The sequence below is a fragment of the Octopus bimaculoides genome, chromosome 10, assembly GCF_001194135.2.
Source record: "Octopus bimaculoides isolate UCB-OBI-ISO-001 chromosome 10, ASM119413v2, whole genome shotgun sequence".
Classification (NCBI taxonomy): Eukaryota; Metazoa; Mollusca; class Cephalopoda; order Octopoda; family Octopodidae; genus Octopus; species Octopus bimaculoides.
In genome coordinates this window covers 25,157,060-25,174,319 of record NC_068990.1, presented here as the reverse complement: position 1 = coordinate 25,174,319, position 17,260 = coordinate 25,157,060, and the positions used below count along the sequence as shown (strand labels likewise).

At 36.1% G+C, this 17,260-nt stretch overlaps 1 protein-coding gene across 5 annotated transcripts in view; it reads left to right on the top strand.

The window, feature by feature from the left end:
• LOC106880784 (microtubule-actin cross-linking factor 1, isoforms 1/2/3/4) overlaps nt 1-17,260 on the top strand; it is a 158,214-nt gene that overhangs the window by 17,285 nt on the left and 123,669 nt on the right. For all 5 annotated transcript variants that reach the window (XM_052971076.1, XM_052971075.1, XM_052971077.1 and 2 more), the window contains exons 12-23: nt 1,138-1,233; nt 2,769-2,891; nt 3,514-3,660; nt 4,356-4,418; nt 5,239-5,330; nt 6,344-6,458; nt 7,248-7,422; nt 8,263-8,420; nt 9,920-10,077; nt 11,514-11,652; nt 14,881-15,074; nt 16,096-16,255. In XM_052971076.1, coding sequence (XP_052827036.1) covers nt 1,138-1,233; nt 2,769-2,891; nt 3,514-3,660; nt 4,356-4,418; nt 5,239-5,330; nt 6,344-6,458; nt 7,248-7,422; nt 8,263-8,420; nt 9,920-10,077; nt 11,514-11,652; nt 14,881-15,074; nt 16,096-16,255 — 1,620 coding nt within the window. The remainder of the gene's footprint in view (nt 1-1,137; nt 1,234-2,768; nt 2,892-3,513; nt 3,661-4,355; nt 4,419-5,238; nt 5,331-6,343; nt 6,459-7,247; nt 7,423-8,262; nt 8,421-9,919; nt 10,078-11,513; nt 11,653-14,880; nt 15,075-16,095; nt 16,256-17,260) is intronic.

The following is a 17,260-nucleotide window of genomic DNA, read 5'->3' as shown; positions in this document are numbered from 1 at the left end:
GTGTATTTTCTTCGTGGTAGCACACCTGTTTTCTGTCTTCATTCCTGATCTTTCTCTCTCCGGCTGGGTAATCTTGTACTTCCTCTTCAGCAAAACACCTGTATCTGTCTCACTATAGCCTTTTCATCATCACCTCCTCCAATGCCTCCTCCCCTCTTAAGAGTTTTTGTCCTGTAAGTACTTGGTGACCCTGTGAGTGCAGGTGCCACTTGAAAGCACCCAGTCCACACTGTAACGTGGTTGGTGTTCGGAAGGGCATCAAGCTGTAAAAACGTTGCCAAAACTTACCTCGTCTGTGCTTGTGCCACATAAAAAGCGCTAAGTCCACTCTGCTGAGTGGTTGGTGTTAGGAAGGGCACCCAGCTGTAAAAATCCTGCCAAAACAGTAACAGAAGTCTGATGCAAGCTTCGACCTGGCCAGCTCTTGTGGTACCATACCACCCATGCTAGCATGGAACACAGACGTTAAATAATGATGATGAAAATTGCTTCCAAACCATGTGGTTGTGGATTCAGTTGTTGGTATGTCTTCTCACCTGGCTGCTGAGAGGATTTGGTAGGCGGAAAGTGGTAGAAGACTCTCTCTCTCCATCTCACATGTGTCATAACAGATCAACTATTGACTACCTTTTAGAATCATATTAATTGTATCAGATATTATATGATCAGATTGTGTCCATTTCTAGTTTTGTAGCTTGCATAGTAATAATGTGTCATTCTAGAGTAGAGTGAAGAAAGTGCTTTTTTTCTTTTTCTAAATAAATTTGAACCATTAGACATCTTCAAACTAAGAAATATCAACAAAATTCAGGCAAATTTCTGTAGGCTTTTCTGGAATTTTCTTTTCATTCAGTTATTGCCAAGCTGGCTGAATTGGTAGAGTGTTAGACAACATGTTTTGCAGTATTTGTTTCTGCTCTTTACAGTTCTGAGTTCAAATCCTGCCAAGATCAACTTTGACTTTAATCTTTCCAGAGTCAATAAAATAATATACCAGTTTCACACTGGGGTGAATGTAATTACCTAGTCCCCTCCCTCAAAATTTCAGGCCTTATGCCTATAATAGAAAGGTGTATTATTATTGTTGTTGTTGTTGTTGTTTGATGCTAAACTTCTCTCTTTGTTTTCCTTACAAAGTCCTCCATGACCTCATTACACACATACTGGAGTTGGTTGATCCAACTAACATCTTGCCAGCAAGCTTTGATTGACAGCACAGACCAATATCAAAAGGTAAGGTGTTTGTTCTCAAACCTTGCTCTCTATATGTCAAACCCTTTTTTCTTTTTTTTTTTTAACCAATATTTCTGTTGAAATACCATGCTTTTGCTCTAATTAATTTTGAAAATGATGAAAAATTTATTAAAATAATTTTGTTAATAAGCTGGTGTTTAGAACATAAATTAACATGAAAATTTGATGGGAGGTTTTGATTTAGATCACTTTAAAGCATCATAAAACTAAGGGCAGTTTCAGGAAGGTTGGTATCAAAAAGGTTAAGGAAAGTGTGCAGGGTTGTTTATACAGTTGTGTGAGCCCATAGCCCAGTAAAAATTCCCTTGAAATTGAAAAATGATATGATTATTTTGAAGAGACAGCGTTTAGTCTGGGTCAACCCTGATGTGGGAAAAATTATTAGGCATTCCAATTTACTCAGCTATAGTCTATCTAGGACCACATTGTCCAATGTAACTCTTTTTTTTTATGATGGGGGTATAATTTCAGTTAGATGTAGCTGGTATTTCTAGCAGATCAAACATTCACGCAAAGGATTCCTTTACTGTCTAGAAGGGTTGTGACATGTATCATTAAGGGTTACACACATTAAGGAATTTTATTTGTTTTACTAACCCTTATACTTTCCTCAGTAACAGTTGCTATGAGATTAATGTATACATCCACCCCTCCAATAAAAAGTCTCTGAAATAATTGATATTTTTCAGATGCCATATTTTTTTGGTTGTGAATTGTACCAGCACCTGCCTTCACACACCACTATTCTAATATCCTTGAATTCTCATGATAATATCTAATTTATCAAGATATTGATGATAATGGAAAGAAAACTGAAGTAACAATTGATGGCCTACATCGTCATCAACATCTTTTAACATTTGTGTCCCATGTTGACATGAGTTGGACACTTTGACAGTATCTGATGAGTTTGAGGGCTGCATCAAGCACCAATGTCTTCTTTGACATGGTTTCTATGGCTAAAGCCAGCCATTTCAAAGAGTATACTGGATGTTGTTTTTTTTTCTTTTTCAATGACACCAGCAACAGTGAAAATCACATTGTAACTTGCAAGATTAAGGCCCCCCCCCCCAACTCCAAAGGAGTTGGGTTACAGTTGAGAGAAAGGTAGTTTTATGCTAGGAGATGAAGGTTTAAAATATGAAACGAGGGACAAAAGCAGGTTTCTTATATCAGCAAAAAGACAAAAAATTTTAAACTTTATGAAGTAAATTAGTTTACTATGAGGCGAGGTGAATTCTGTTCACAAATTCTTGAATTGATAACAGGTACAGCCATTAGAACGTGCTATTCAATTCAGTCTTCTCAAATAGAATAAATACCACTCCTAAGCCAGCCATTAAATTGTATATAATATGTTTCGGAGAAATTAAAAGAATATTTAGTCACACATGTAGAAAGAATAACTATTTTTTTAAAACACTGTTAAACCTTCTTTGTTGAAAATCTCCTTTACAGTTTGAAGATTTTGATATTCCTGTAAGTCTTGTCATTAAATACTTTCTTCTTTTCAGTTTTATAATGAAGCTGAAGATTGTAGAAACTGGATATCTCAGCAGACATCCTTACTGAACAGTCGTTTTCCTCAAGACAATCTTGGTGTGGAACCAACAGAACAATTCCTTAAAGAACTTCAGGTTCTTGATTGCTTATTTTTTAAAATTTTGATAAACGTATTTGAGAAAATTTGTAGTTTCATGTGGTGGCTCTCTCTCCCTCTCTCTCTCTATCTCTCTCTACACACACACCAGGAGCATGTGGTTGAGAAGCAAATTTAACAACACAGCCATTGCCTGCACTCGGTGTCTTCTGTTATAACCTCAGTATGATCTAATCCTCTTTAGTAAAACATGTTCTGTTCTGGCTTTGGTTTGACAGTTTGACAGGTGCCAATAGGCCTAAGTACTACATCATGTTCCACTGACTCCTTTGATATGGTTTCTTGGACTGGATGCTGTTCCTTATGCCATTCACCTTACAACATGTACCAGGTGCTTTTTTAATTCCACCAGCAAAAGTGAGGTCACCACCATGCAGTTTGCAAGAGTATGAACCCTTAGTGACAGCTAGTAGAAACACTTCTTGCTCTTTTGCTAGCTTATAGCTGGAGGACCTAAGACTAAAAGTTATATTAGAAGTTGAAAATTCCCTTTAATGTATAAAATTTTGAATTTAATTTTAACATTGCCAAACATCAAATAGATGTGTGAACTCAGTTTATGTATTTCAGTTTTGTTTTTCTTCTTTACTCCACACCAGGAAATGCACAAAATGCTTGACAGCTGTGAACAAAAAGTTGATTCTCTCCTTGAAGACAGCCATCATATCATCCCACTCAAATCTCGATGCCTAAAAAATCTGCATTCCAAAAAAGTGCGAGCACTCTGCAGCATTCAGCAACCAACGGTAAGTTTAATCACTCTTTGCTTTGTCTAATTTTTCTATATTCTATTAGAAAATAAATTTAATCCTCACAAATCATTTTAAATTTTTAAATAAAAAGTATTACTTTATATTTATGATTCACTTCTTTGAAAAGGTTTCTCAATGTCAACTTCCGGTGTTGACGTAAAAACAGCAAAGTCTCTCACTCTCTGTTTTAATGTTCACAAATTGTAAACAACTACAATAAATTACTGAAATAGATATTTATGAAGTTCACAAATTTAAATATTCGGAATGAGATAGTTTAGTTTCTAACCTGCTTTTATTTATACGATTTTTTCACTCCATGTTTACCCCATTCATTGTTTGCAATGCACTCTCTCTCTCTGTCTCTCTCTCTGTCTCTCTCTCTGTCTCTCTCTCTGTCTCTCTCTCTCTATCTCTCTCTTTCTCTCTCTCTCTCTCTTTCTCTCTCTCTCTCTCTCATGAATTTCACCATTTACCCCACCTTTAATCCTTCATAAAAATATACACTAAATAATCTTTAGATAAAGATCCATTTCACTGCCAAAATGTTATCTTTAAGGTTGTGTGTTATACTTGTTTACTTCTTAAAAATATTCTTAGATATAAAAAATGTATGGAAAACATTACTTAAAATGCATATTCCAATTAAAAAATGAAATTATTTAAAAAAATTATTTTCTGTTTTTCAGCATACAACTCGGAAAGGAGATATCTGTGTCATACTTGACAGCAGCGATGTGACAAGATGGAAGGTAAGAAAATCTTGTGAACATTAATATTAGAGCCTGGTACGGCCTTCTGGCTTGCCAGTCCTCAGTCAAACCGTCCAACCCATGCCAGCTTAGAAAGTGGATGTTAAACGTTGATGACAATTGTGTGTGTGTGCACACGCACGTATGAACACAAGTAGATTAGTCTTCAGTACATGTTACGGAGTTCATTTATTCATTTACTGGAAACGGAAGCATCACTCAGTCATGTCAACAAGTACCTCAGAGTATCGACTGTGAAATTTCAGCTGTTAATAAGTAAACCACATATGCACACACTAGTGTGATTGTGTTGTAAAGAAGTTTGCTTTCCAACTGCTTGGTGGTGGGTTCAATCTCATTGCATGGCACCTTGGGCAAACATTTCCTTCTATAGGTCTTACACAACCAATGCCTTCTGAGTGGATTTGGTAGATAGAAACTGAAAGAAGCCTGTTTGAGAGAGTGCATGTATGTTTGTGTTTCCTTATCTTGGTGTTGAATGATAATTGTAAATGAGTGTCACTGTCCTACAAGCAGTGTCGTTCATTTCTGGTGTTCTCTGAAAACATTTCTGGTCATAGAAAAACCTTACCTTGCCTAGAAACAAGTGAGGGTTGACTACAGGGTGGGCATTTGCCTCATTAAACTCTTTCCGGCCCGTTCAAGCACGAAACAGTGGATGTTAAAACAATGACGATTATATTAACTTTTAAAACATAACGGTTAAATTACAATCGGTTACTTTTAATTAAATGTTACAATTTTTTCCAATCAGTGTATTTAATTAATTTCAATTTGTTTCTCTTTGTATCCAAAACAGGTTCAGACAAACAAAGGAGTTGTTACTCTCCTCCCATCCATATGTTTTATGCTGCCACCACCTGATGAAGAGGCCATTTTATATGCAAGAAGGTTGGTGTTGTAATTAATTTAATTGTTATGATTATTGTTTTCAAGCTGTTTTGACTAATTCACTTGTACTTGACTGATTCTTAATATCTGGTTCTACTAGCCAACTTAATGTATTCCAGTTTATGAGCAGCAATATGAAATCAAACGTGTCACACACACATCTATCCACCAAGAATAATTGCTACATCTTACTTAAATGTGTCTGTAGAAGACAACAAAAAACTTTTCTAGTGAGTATTATCTACAGGAGCAAAAGTTTTTTTTATTTTTTTTAATGGCTGTGTGGTTGAGAAGTTCACTTCCCGACCATGTAATTTTGAGTTCAGTCCCACTGCACAGCTTCTTTTGTGGATTTGGTAGACAGAAATTGAAAGAAGTTTGACATACGTACAGACATACATACATAATTACTTCCCGACTTTGTAGTTGCAGGTTTGAGTTACACCTCGGGGAAAGTATCTTCTACTTTAGCCCTAGGCTGATTAAAGCCTTGTGAGTGGATTAGAAGCTTTCATGTGTGTGTATGTTTGTGCCTCCTGCATCTTCACATTTGTTCAGTTGCTGATTTATAAACAATGGTTTTGCCGATGGGATCATTTACTCACAGTCAATTATGAAAACATGTCTGGGCTTCTTGACATCTTACGTAAATCTTTGTAAACAAAAAGCTTATTCATTGAATGTTGTTGTTGTTGTTGTTTGTTTCCAGTTCTCTGAATGAAGATAACTGAGCTGTTTGTTTTTCACAGGACCAGGAGCTTATTACCTTGCTTGGAAATAAGTAGGAGCTGATAGTAGGAAGGGCTTCGGGTCATAGAAACCTCTGCCTGAACATACTCTCATCAAATACATCCAAACATGAAAAAGTAGATGATGTTGTTACTGCTAATTAATTTTGTTTGTTTTACAATTGTAAAAAAAAGAAAAAAAGTACTTAACAGTAATTTGTTGGGTTTTTACAAAGGCTAGTTGTGGTTTTCATTTTAATTATTTCAATTATGTTTTACTTTTAGATTAAAAGACGATCTGCTTAATCTACGCCAACTTTGGAAAGCATCAAACATCAAATTCAGGAAAAATATGGTACTGGCAACTATGCAAGCAGTTCAAAAATGGAACCAGAAAACCGTATGTATTTTCTGTTTAGAATATTGATTTCTTCCTATCTGTTCACAAATGTGAAATTACTGACTGGCTGAATCATTAGTGTATTGATTAATGAGTCAACTAATTTATGTTCTGTCACCATCTCAAAGACAGTTGTCCCAGTTTGGTAGACAGAAACTGAGTTTTGTTGTTATCCTTTCTTTTGCTGGTTCCAGTCAGATGGCCTTAGATTTAATTCAAAACCACATCGTATATACATACACTCTGTATCCATACAGCGGTGCCTAGTCACTCATCTGCAAGAAATACCAGCCAAATCTCCCTTAAATTATACCTAACTGTTTAAAATGAAAGAGGAAGGAGATATTAGATGATATAGCTAGTCGTGGATTCACACTGACCATTTAAGCTTTTTTTTTCTAGCAGAACTGGAAAACCATCGCAGCTCTCCTTGATTGGTCTAAGCTGACCTAGGGTTCAACAACATGTCTTGTGTACAGTATGAAACTGGTGAAAAAAAATGCATTGTTTCAGCTTTGACGCAGAATCAAGTTATTACATTTTGTAGCATAGACATATAAGCATTTGCAATTTACAGAACGTGCATCCATTTGTCCACTTGGCCAGCCATTTGGCCTTCCAGCCTTTTTTTGTCTAACCAGTCCTCCTATCCATCCATCTATCCATGCATTCACCCAGCCTTCCATCTTTCTGTCCATCCATCCATTCATAAATGCATAGTTATTGAATAATCAAATATTCCGTTATTCTGTCTTTGAGTGGAACATTTTGTACGTTTTTGTCTTTCAGTTCTCTGGTCTTGAACCCAGTCAAAGAGAAGCCATTTGGAAAGCTCTCAATGATGACATGAATATCTTATTGACAGAATCTGCACCCGGACGTCAAGATATTTCTGCACTGCAACAAGGAATGGCTCGATGCCAAGAGCATTACCAAAAATTGTCCACACAATCTACCAAAGCAGGTTAGATAATATCCTTATTCAGATTAAATAAGCATCTTTTATTATTTTATTTTTTATTAAACAATCTTATATCTTATCCATATGCTACAAAATTTATGCCTTGGCAATTTTCAGTTTATTTATGGGCTAAGAATAGGATTCTTTTCCTTGATTTCAGTCATTGAGCTGTGGCTATGCTGGGGCACAACCATTAAGGGTTTAGTCAAAATCATCAACCCTTAGGACACTTTTTCTTAAAAGTCTAGTTCTTACTCTTTCAGTCTCTTTTTGCTAAACTGCCAAGTTGTAGGGATGTAAACAAACCAACACTGGTTGTCAAGCAGTGGACAAGAAGGAGACACACATAAGGAAGTACATATAGTCACATACACATCTATATTTATATATGTAAAAGGGTAAAATCCCCTTCAGTAATGAATGACCATGGGATTGCACCTAGAAAGTTACCCTCTGAGGTACAAGTCCAGACAAGGTTGTTTATGGAAGACCAGCAGTCGCCCATATGTGATGAGCTTCCATAGTTTCCATCTACTAAATTTACTCATGAGGCTTTGGTTGGCCTAGGGCTATAATAGAAGACATTTGGCCACAGTGGAACTTAACTCAAAGCCATGTGACTGTAAAGTGCAGTGTTGTTTCATAATGGTACAAGAGAGGTTGATGTAAGGGTCTGTGACCCTCTCTCTTTTCTAGGACTGGTTTATACCAGTTTGAGATGATACAGGCTCTTAGACAAGTCGTCTTCTCTATGGCTTTAGGAGTCATGTCTTCTTAATACTATATAAGACACGATTTAAAAGTTTTCAAATATTGTTGTTTTTTTATTTTTCTTCTAAACAGAATCAAAAGAAATGAAAACACCAAAACAAGTTTTAGTTCAACAACTTGATAACTTCAGCCGAAACCTTGTCAACTGGGAACAGTGTGTGAAAGGTCAGCTTGATGAAGCAGTTCCTAAAGATGTGTCCTCACTACAAATGGTTTTGGAGAAACATCAGGTATCTAAGTTTTGTCTTTGTATTAAGCTTTTTAGATTGGTTCGTTGTCATTGTTTTGGTATCAGCAAATATAATCACCTATATATTTTCTTACCTTAGAAGTACAAAGCCTCAAATTTGAGAGAAATGTATGTAGAATTGATTATATTGACCTCAGTATTTGGCTGGTACTACATTTTAACAACTTCCAATAGGATGAAAGTCAGAGTTGACCTTCGCAGAATTTGAACACACCATTCTGCATTAGTTTGCTGCATTAGTTTGATTCTCTAATGATTCTGCTAATCCATTCAGCTATGAACCAGTGTAGCGACATCACTCTACCTGCTAGAAATAGCAAACAAATATACCTCAAATGACAGCCCTTATTGTGTTGATAAAAGGATGTTCTGAATAATGTAGTCCTTGGTTCCTTATTTCTGGAAGGAAAACGGGAAGCTCATGGCTAGACTACCTTTTGAATATGTCTTCTCAATCAGAGAAGACCTGGAGCTAAAAACAACAAAATACTTTAGTTCACATAATAATGATATAATCACACATTTAATGTGATGAATTATTTAGCCATGCAGAACCATCCTCCTTGGAAAAGAGATGGCAAATCAGGCATAAATTAATTGCTGTTGATGATGTTGAGATATTCAATCATGTCCAGTTTTACCAAAATATTTCAGCATTTAGATATGCTGACATTGACCCTTTAGCATTTAAACTAGCCATATCCGGCCCAAATATTCAACCTGTTTAATGTTCTAACTGTCAGATATATCCTCTCACACCTACCAATGTTGTTTCTAAAAATAAACAATCATATTGAAATCTTGAAGCTACAAGATAATGTATGCTTAATTTAAAACAATATCAATAAAAGAGCATTGCATTTGACAGGAATCTGAATGCTAAAGGGTTAAAAATCAAATATCTTTCTAGTAATACAGAAAGGGAAGACCCTGCACTTTGATATGTTTACAAGTAGAATTTATTTTGTTTTTAATCAGAATTATTTTAACTTGTAACTGCACACATCTCCAGTCATATGGCAGACACTCTCTAAATGTTATATAGTGACAGAATAAGTATAATTAAATATGAATTTTATGTCTATATGTCCCGGTACTATATTTCCTCCCTCTCCACTCCTCTTTCAGTTGAGGGGCTTCTTATCTTGTGAGTTACTTGGTGACCTCACTTGTGCCGGTGCTACATAAAAAGCAGCCCATACACTCTGTAAAGTGGTTGGCATTACGAAGGGGGTTTAGCCATAGAAACCATGTCAAAGCAATCATTGGAGTCTGCTGTAATCCTCTGGCTCATTAATTCTTGTCAAACAATCTAATCTATACCAGCATGGAAAATGGACATTAAATGATGACAACAATGACAATTTTTCTCTCTCTGATTCTTCCTGTCTTTCTCTTTCCCTCATGTCTCTGTTTTCTCTTCCCTCTTCCTTTCTATTCTCCTCAATTTTTTTTTTCTTATTTTCCAATATTCCACAGGAACTTGACAGTACTTTCAAGAAATATGAAAAAGAATTAGAAGACATTAAGAAATCTGCCAAATCCCAACACTGGGCAGCACCAGTTGGCACAAAACTCAACTTAATTGTCCAGAAATGGAATTCTTTATTATCACTATCACAGATTTATATGGAGAGGTAATTTATTGAGAATCCTTAAACAGCGTTGCCCTTTTTTTTGTTTTTGTTTTTTACTTTCATCTTCCTTAAGATTTTCTGTGATAACTTTGTGGTGTTGGTACCATATTCAAAATTATAGAATCCATGCTGTTACCAGGTGTGGAGGGGCATGTGCCTTGGTTAGGATGTTGGACTTGTAATTGTAAGATTGTGTTTTCAATTCCTGGTCTGGGTAATGTGTAATGTTCTTGAGCAAAACACTTCATTTTATATTACTCCAGTCCACTCAGCTGGTAAAAATGAGTATTTCCTGTGATGAACAGGCATCCCATCCAGGCGGGAATATATATGCAACAGAGACTAGGAAACCAGTCCTATGAGTTTGTTTGACTCAAGAAGGATTATCCTTTATGCCATTATCAGTCCCTCATAGACTCTGTATCTAGATTAAAGGTATTGCAAATTATATTTAGATTTTAGATTACATAGCAATTCCTAGGGATATTTGGTGTTGGGAAGGAAAACAAATAAACTGTCTTTATTCTGTCAAGTATGGTAATTACAAGAATATAATGAATTCTTCTATTGATTAAACAATTGGATCACTCATCTGTCAAAATCAATTATTTATTCATTGAATTATAATCTACGTACTCCACAGACACTGGTACTCTTCGTGTAATTTGCATGAAGAATCAGTGTAATATTATACAGCATGGATGGGTAGCAGCATCTTTTGGTTTTTGCAGAGCCTCTCAGAATGGTAATGTTTGATGTAGTTCAAGTTTAATTTCTGTAGGAGAAAAATTTAGACAGGAAGGAGACTCCAAAAGAATTGCAGATGACTTTAAAGTTGGGAATTTATATCAGAAAACCTTGGTTGATTTCAGATGGGTTTTGGTATCAAAAGGGTTAAATCACATCTTGTCATCAATGAGTGCTGCAGTCTGAGATTTATGGTGATCAAATAGAAATGACTGGATGGTCATGGTTGGGATGCCTTTGAATATTGGTCTGCTTAACTCTTTTGTTACCAAATTTCTGATGAGATACACTTCAATTGTTTCAATTAATTTTGAAAATAATGAAGAATTTACTAAAATTACTTTGTCATCATTAATCTAGTGTTTGGAACATAAATTAACACAAAATTTTGATGGAAGGTTTTAATTTGGATCACTTTACAAGAGGCGACCGGTATCATAGGACTTGCTGATGGGATCAGGCAGGTTAGGATCAAAAGGATAAAATAATGAGCTGACAAAGCTAACATTGATTTTCTCTCATTCACTTGTATTACACTTGGTAATGTGCTTTGATGGCTATAATTCTTAGCTCTTAAAACAATAAAGGGTAATTTATTTAAAATCTTGTCTGTTTAGCTTATTAGTTGTTGCAATTATTTTTCAAATTATTTGCAGTTAAGTGATTGACTAATTTTGCTTTATTTACAGAATGAAAACAATTGAAGTCTTTGTGTCCCGAACTGATGAAATAGAACAGTTCATCAAAGAAATTGAAGACCATTTGGCTTCCTCTGGCAATATGTCTTCAGATCTTGATGCCTTATATGCCCTCCGCGAAGAACTTCAGGTTACTTCAGATTTTAATCTTTCATTAAGTCACCTACACTTCCCACCAAAATTCTGTGTTTTTGTGTATAAAGTTAAAACCTTTCAGTTTAAGGTTAAAGATGACTCTATGAGAATTGTGTGATGAGTTAGTTACTTTATAATTTGTTTTTAGTCTGGTATTTCTGCATTTATTTTTACTTTTCCTCTCATCTTTCTGCTTTTGATATCCAAGTACAGGCAACTCCCTCATGTTACAAAAGTGTTACATTCCTGAAAATCTTATTACATCATGGACTTCTATAATATGAAACCTATTTTCATGTTGATTTCTATGTTATGAACCAAGGAAATGTGGAAATCAATAGTTAAATGAAATTTGGCAACATTTTCAGAAATTCAATGCAACTGTAATGTAGGGGAATGCTTGAACCTGTAATGAAACAGATGACTAATGTTGTTAAAATAATGACTAAGCTGCTAGAATAATGAATGATCTTTTAGTTTTATAATCTAACTTGTACATTACATTATGTTCCTGGTTAAACACTTCACTCCAAATGATGTAACCCACAGAATTGTGGCATTGGGTCAATAGTTCAGTGAATGTTGTCCTCAAATCTTGCTATGGATAAAACACAGTAGCATTCTCTCCAGATAGATCATCATCATCATCACCACTGCCACCATCATAATTTTTTTTTTACATTCATTCCCTGCTGTTATGGATAGGGTCATTCAACAGATTGAAGGACTAATGTTGCTTCAGCATCTCATTTTTGGCATAGTTTCTATCTACTGTTGGTTGTCCTTCTTAACACCAACCTTTACAGAGAGTACTGGGTGCAGTTTCCATGGAACTAGCACTCTAGAGGCTGCCTTGTCACCAACAAGACTAAAGACCACTATCAAGTCTTACACTGTCACTGCTAAAATTGATCTACCAGTCACTTACAGTGTGTTCTGGATGCTTTATTTTTTGGTGTCGGGGTTTACCTCCCTTTATTGCGTAATGGATGAAAGGTGTTGTGTTGCAAACTTCTCCAACCCTTGTAAACATGTACAAACAGATGTTAAAACAATGAGGATGAAAACTGAGATAAGCTCTAATGCAACATTTCACCATCTGGTAAATAGCAGTTGATAAAAATGTGGGTAGGGTATACGTTAACAAATTTGTTGCTTACAGAATTGGTCTGGTGCCAACCACAAGTAATACATAGCTTTATACCCAAAACATCAATTAAGATGTATGTACATGTTTTCTTTTTATATTATTGCATGTGTGTGTGTTTGTGTGTGTGTGTGTGTGTGTGTGTGTAATCGCTTCCCAGCCGTGTAGTTCCAGTGCTAGTTGCATCTGGTCAAGTGTCTTCTTCCATGGCTTTGGACTGACCAAAGCCTTAATGTCTTGTGAGACAGAAACTATGTGGAAGCTTATCGTGTGTGTGTGTTTGTGTTTGTCCTGCCATGTAACAACCAGTTATGACTTAGCAGTTCAGCAAAAGAAGCTGGTAGAATAAATAAGTACAGGAGTTGATTTGTTTGATGAAACACTTCAAGCAGGTGCCCCAGCATGGCCTTGGTTCTATGGCTAAAGCAAGTGAAAAAATTGATGGAAATACTGGAAAGAAATTCTTCATCTCTAAAGATGAAAATTATGGCCCCCAAAAGATTATAACCTTAGTAACAACTTTACACATTGGGATGAAATTCTGAGTCAACCTTGTGGAGGAATAAACTGTAAAATAGACTAGCTGACACATTGGATAATCCACCACCACCAAGCATTAAAGATTAATGTAACATTTTAAATGTTTTATCTTTAAGTTTATATCTCAAAAAAAAAAAAAAAAAAGTGTTTTTGATCCTTCCCAAGTTGCAGCTTCATAAGGCCAGCTTCCTGGATTCTCTTGGGTATCTTATTCATCACCTTGTATAGGAAACTGGTCTGTTACAAGATTACTTATTTTTGCCATCTGAGTGACTGGAGTGAAGTGTTTTGCTCAAGAACACAATGCATCGCTGATCTAGGAATTGAAACCATAATCTTATGATCATGAGTGCAACATCCTAACCACTAAGCTGTGCCCCTCCACACACACACACACACGCACACACACAAATGAGTTGAATAAATTATTTAACGACTGACTAAAACTACCAAGTTTTCCTAAAAGTCCTCTTTTAGTTACCATATGTGCAAACACTAACATTAGGTGTATGTATATACATACCCCCCTTACATACATACATATGCACAGCCAGTTATTGTGTGCAAGTGTGTGTGTGTGTGCTAGTAATGTTCATTTAAATCTCTCTGTTGCATATATGCATACACACACACACTCTTTTACCATCCCCTTTCCACAGTGTGACAGATGGCTTAGACCAGTGCTTCTCAAACTATCTGATGTGGCATACCAGCAGTTTTTTTTTTTCCAATTTGCCAGGGACCAGTAATATTTCTTAGTAATATTAATTTATACCGGAAACAATATATATATATATATATATATATATATATATAATGAATAAAATAAAAGTTGACAATTTTTTTTTTATTTTATATTTATTTTATAAACAAATAATACAATATTACATAAGCATTTTATAATGTTTCTTTTCTAGAAACTTGCCACAGACCGGCACCAGTCTGTGGACCACCATTTTGAGTAGCACTGATTTAGACCACAAGAATTGATTGTTATCATTTTAACCCTTTCGCATTCAGACAACTTTGTTAAATGTGATGCATTTTGATTCATATTGTTTTGAATTAATCATGCATTATGTTGTAGCTTTGAGGTTTTGATGATGTGATTGTTTATTTTTAGAATCGCATTGCAGGATCTGGTCAGTCTGAACACAAAATAGGTAGAATATCTGGGCCAGAGATGGCCAGTTTAATCCTTCAACTTTCAGATTACTCTGTTTAATGAAATGCTTATTTATGCTCATAGTTTTAAAATATTCATACTTTATATCGTCACCACAATATTTTGATCACATGATTATTTTTATAATAATTTTGTAGAGTAAGTGAGAGAGACCTAATCTTGCTTGTTTGAGTGTAGAACAGGCAGAAAATTTGGGCCGAATGTGGCTGGTTTAAATCCTAAGGGGGTCAATGAAATATATAACTTTAAAGGATTTAGCCAGACTCTCTACCAATTCAGTCCTTTCACTCTATGGCTATAGGATGTTGCACTCAGTTATACACAAGATAAATGTCTTGTTTGTGTTGCAGGAAATCCAATCAAGAGTTCAACAGAAACAACCCCTAATTGATAATTTGAAGAAAGATATCCAGGATGTGAGAAAATCTTTATCTCAGCAGCATGGTCCAGGCAGTTCACAACAAGCTGACATTGAAGACCAAGAGAAGGAAATGAAAGTGCTGCAGACGCAGTGGGATGCAATATGCATACAAATTATTGAAAGGTTAGTGGTTTAGATTTCACAGTTATTTCACACATGCACATAGATATTGAAGTTTGACGCAGTCCTCTGACTTGTTCAATCTTGTCGAACCATCCAACCCATGCTTTTATGAAAGGCAGACATTAACTGCTGCTGCTGATGATGCAGTCAATTTTTGCATACATAAATGTGCGCATATATTACAAATCCATAGACCTTGTGATCTACACTGCAGGGTGACCATCTAATGCCAAAGGCCTTTCCGTCTTTGTTCTGTAATAGGTCTAAAGAAACCTCTACATCCAATATTAGTTCCTGAATACAGCTACCCACCCTATTGAGTAGCCTGTGATGTGGCCAGCAACATCCATGTCTTGTTTATTCCATATTTTAGAAACTGTATCAATGGCTCCATGATCTTCCTTTCATTAACCACATTACATCATGTCCTGGGTACATTTTATTGTGCCACCAGCATTAGAGAAGTTATTCAGCTGCAGGTATTGCTATGTGGTTAAGATGTTTGCTTTCCACTGACATGGTTTTGGGTTCAGTTCCTCTGTGTGGCACCTCGTGCAAGTGTCTTCTTCTTTAGTCCTAGGCCAATCAATGTCTTGTGAGTGGACTTGGTAAATAGAAACTGAAAGAAGCCTGTTTGTGTATGTTTATGTTTCCTTGTCTTGGCATCGCATGATAGTTGTAAATGAGTGTCACTGTCATACAAGCAGTGTCATGCATTTCCTGTATTCTGTGAGAACATCTCTGGCCATGGAGAAATATTACCCTGTTTGAAAACAAGTGAAGGTTTGGTGCAGGAAAGGCATTCAGCCGTAGATAATTTACCTAAAAATGTGTTGTTTGACCCATGCAAGCATAGAAAAGTGAACATTAAAATAGTAATGAAAATATATCGATACATATCCACAGTTGTTCTATGTCCCTTACACACACATTAATAAATTCATCCTAAAACTCGTTGCTTTCATTAAAACTGTTCAATTAATGTTTGTTTATTTGGATTCGATTTTCTTTTTTCTCTTAGACTCCGCAGCGTTGACTCAGCTCTGCAACTGTTGTCTTTATACCACAATGGTGTGAAAGCTGAAAAACAATGGGTACAACAAATGGTTGCCAAAACAAATGCCCAACCACCATTAACATCTAATATTGAAGAAGTGAAGAATTTGTTGGATCCAACAATGGTAAGAACCTTTCTTTCACAAAGGCAAAGTCTTATCTCTCATACCATTGTATCTCTTATATAATAATTAACTGTTTATCCTTTTATCTCCTAATCGCTTCTAGTTTCTTGTCCTTTTGCTGGTCTCTCTTTCCTTTGTCTCTTTGTTAGTCTCTAGTAGTCTATCTTCTTCTCCCCCCCCTTTCTCTTTACTAGTATCTGGTTCCTTTTATCTCTTGTTAGCTTTTGGTTATCACTACACCTTGGTTTCCCTATCTTTGGATGTAAAACAAATAAAAAAAATCCCCTTGCTGGTCTCTGTTTTGTTGTCTCTTTGCTAATCTCTAGTCTTTTATTCTTTCCCATTTTTTATCAAATGCTGACTTTGGAGAATAGGGCAGGGCCCATGATCTTTGCAAGTCTCGCCAAGGCTAGCAAGATTAGGTTGGTGCAGGAAAGACATGAGCAGGGAGGATATTCCAGAGGGATGTTGCTATGGGGGAGTAAGGATTTGGATGTAGTGGTTAGTGCTGAGAAAGGGAGCATGGTGGGGTTGGATACACAAAGTGTTAATAGGAGGAGAGATGAGTGGGACAGGGAGGGCCTGGGTGGTGGAGGTGTGAGGCCAGCCAGCTCTGAGGCCATTAAAGTAGTGGTAGAAAAGGCAGAGAGAGGGGATACAGCACACCTGTGAGACACAGGCTGGAGTGTGGCTGTTAATGATGGGGTTCCAATCAATTGAAGAGTTGCTCTTCCCTGGATGTGATCTAGGATGTCAGTGTCCTTAATAGCATCCCTGTTCCAGATGTGAGAACAACGCTCCTTTGTGGGCCTCATTTGAGTCTTGTGAAGTGTCAGCTGCTGTTGGGGATTGAAATATTTTCTGGTTCTAAAAAGAAGGATAAGTCTTTGGGATGTGGTCTTACGTATGTTGAAGACAGGCTTTCACCAAGAGAGACCCTCAGTAATAGCAAGACCCAGCATTTGGGGTGGGTGCAAATATATATATATATATATATATATATAT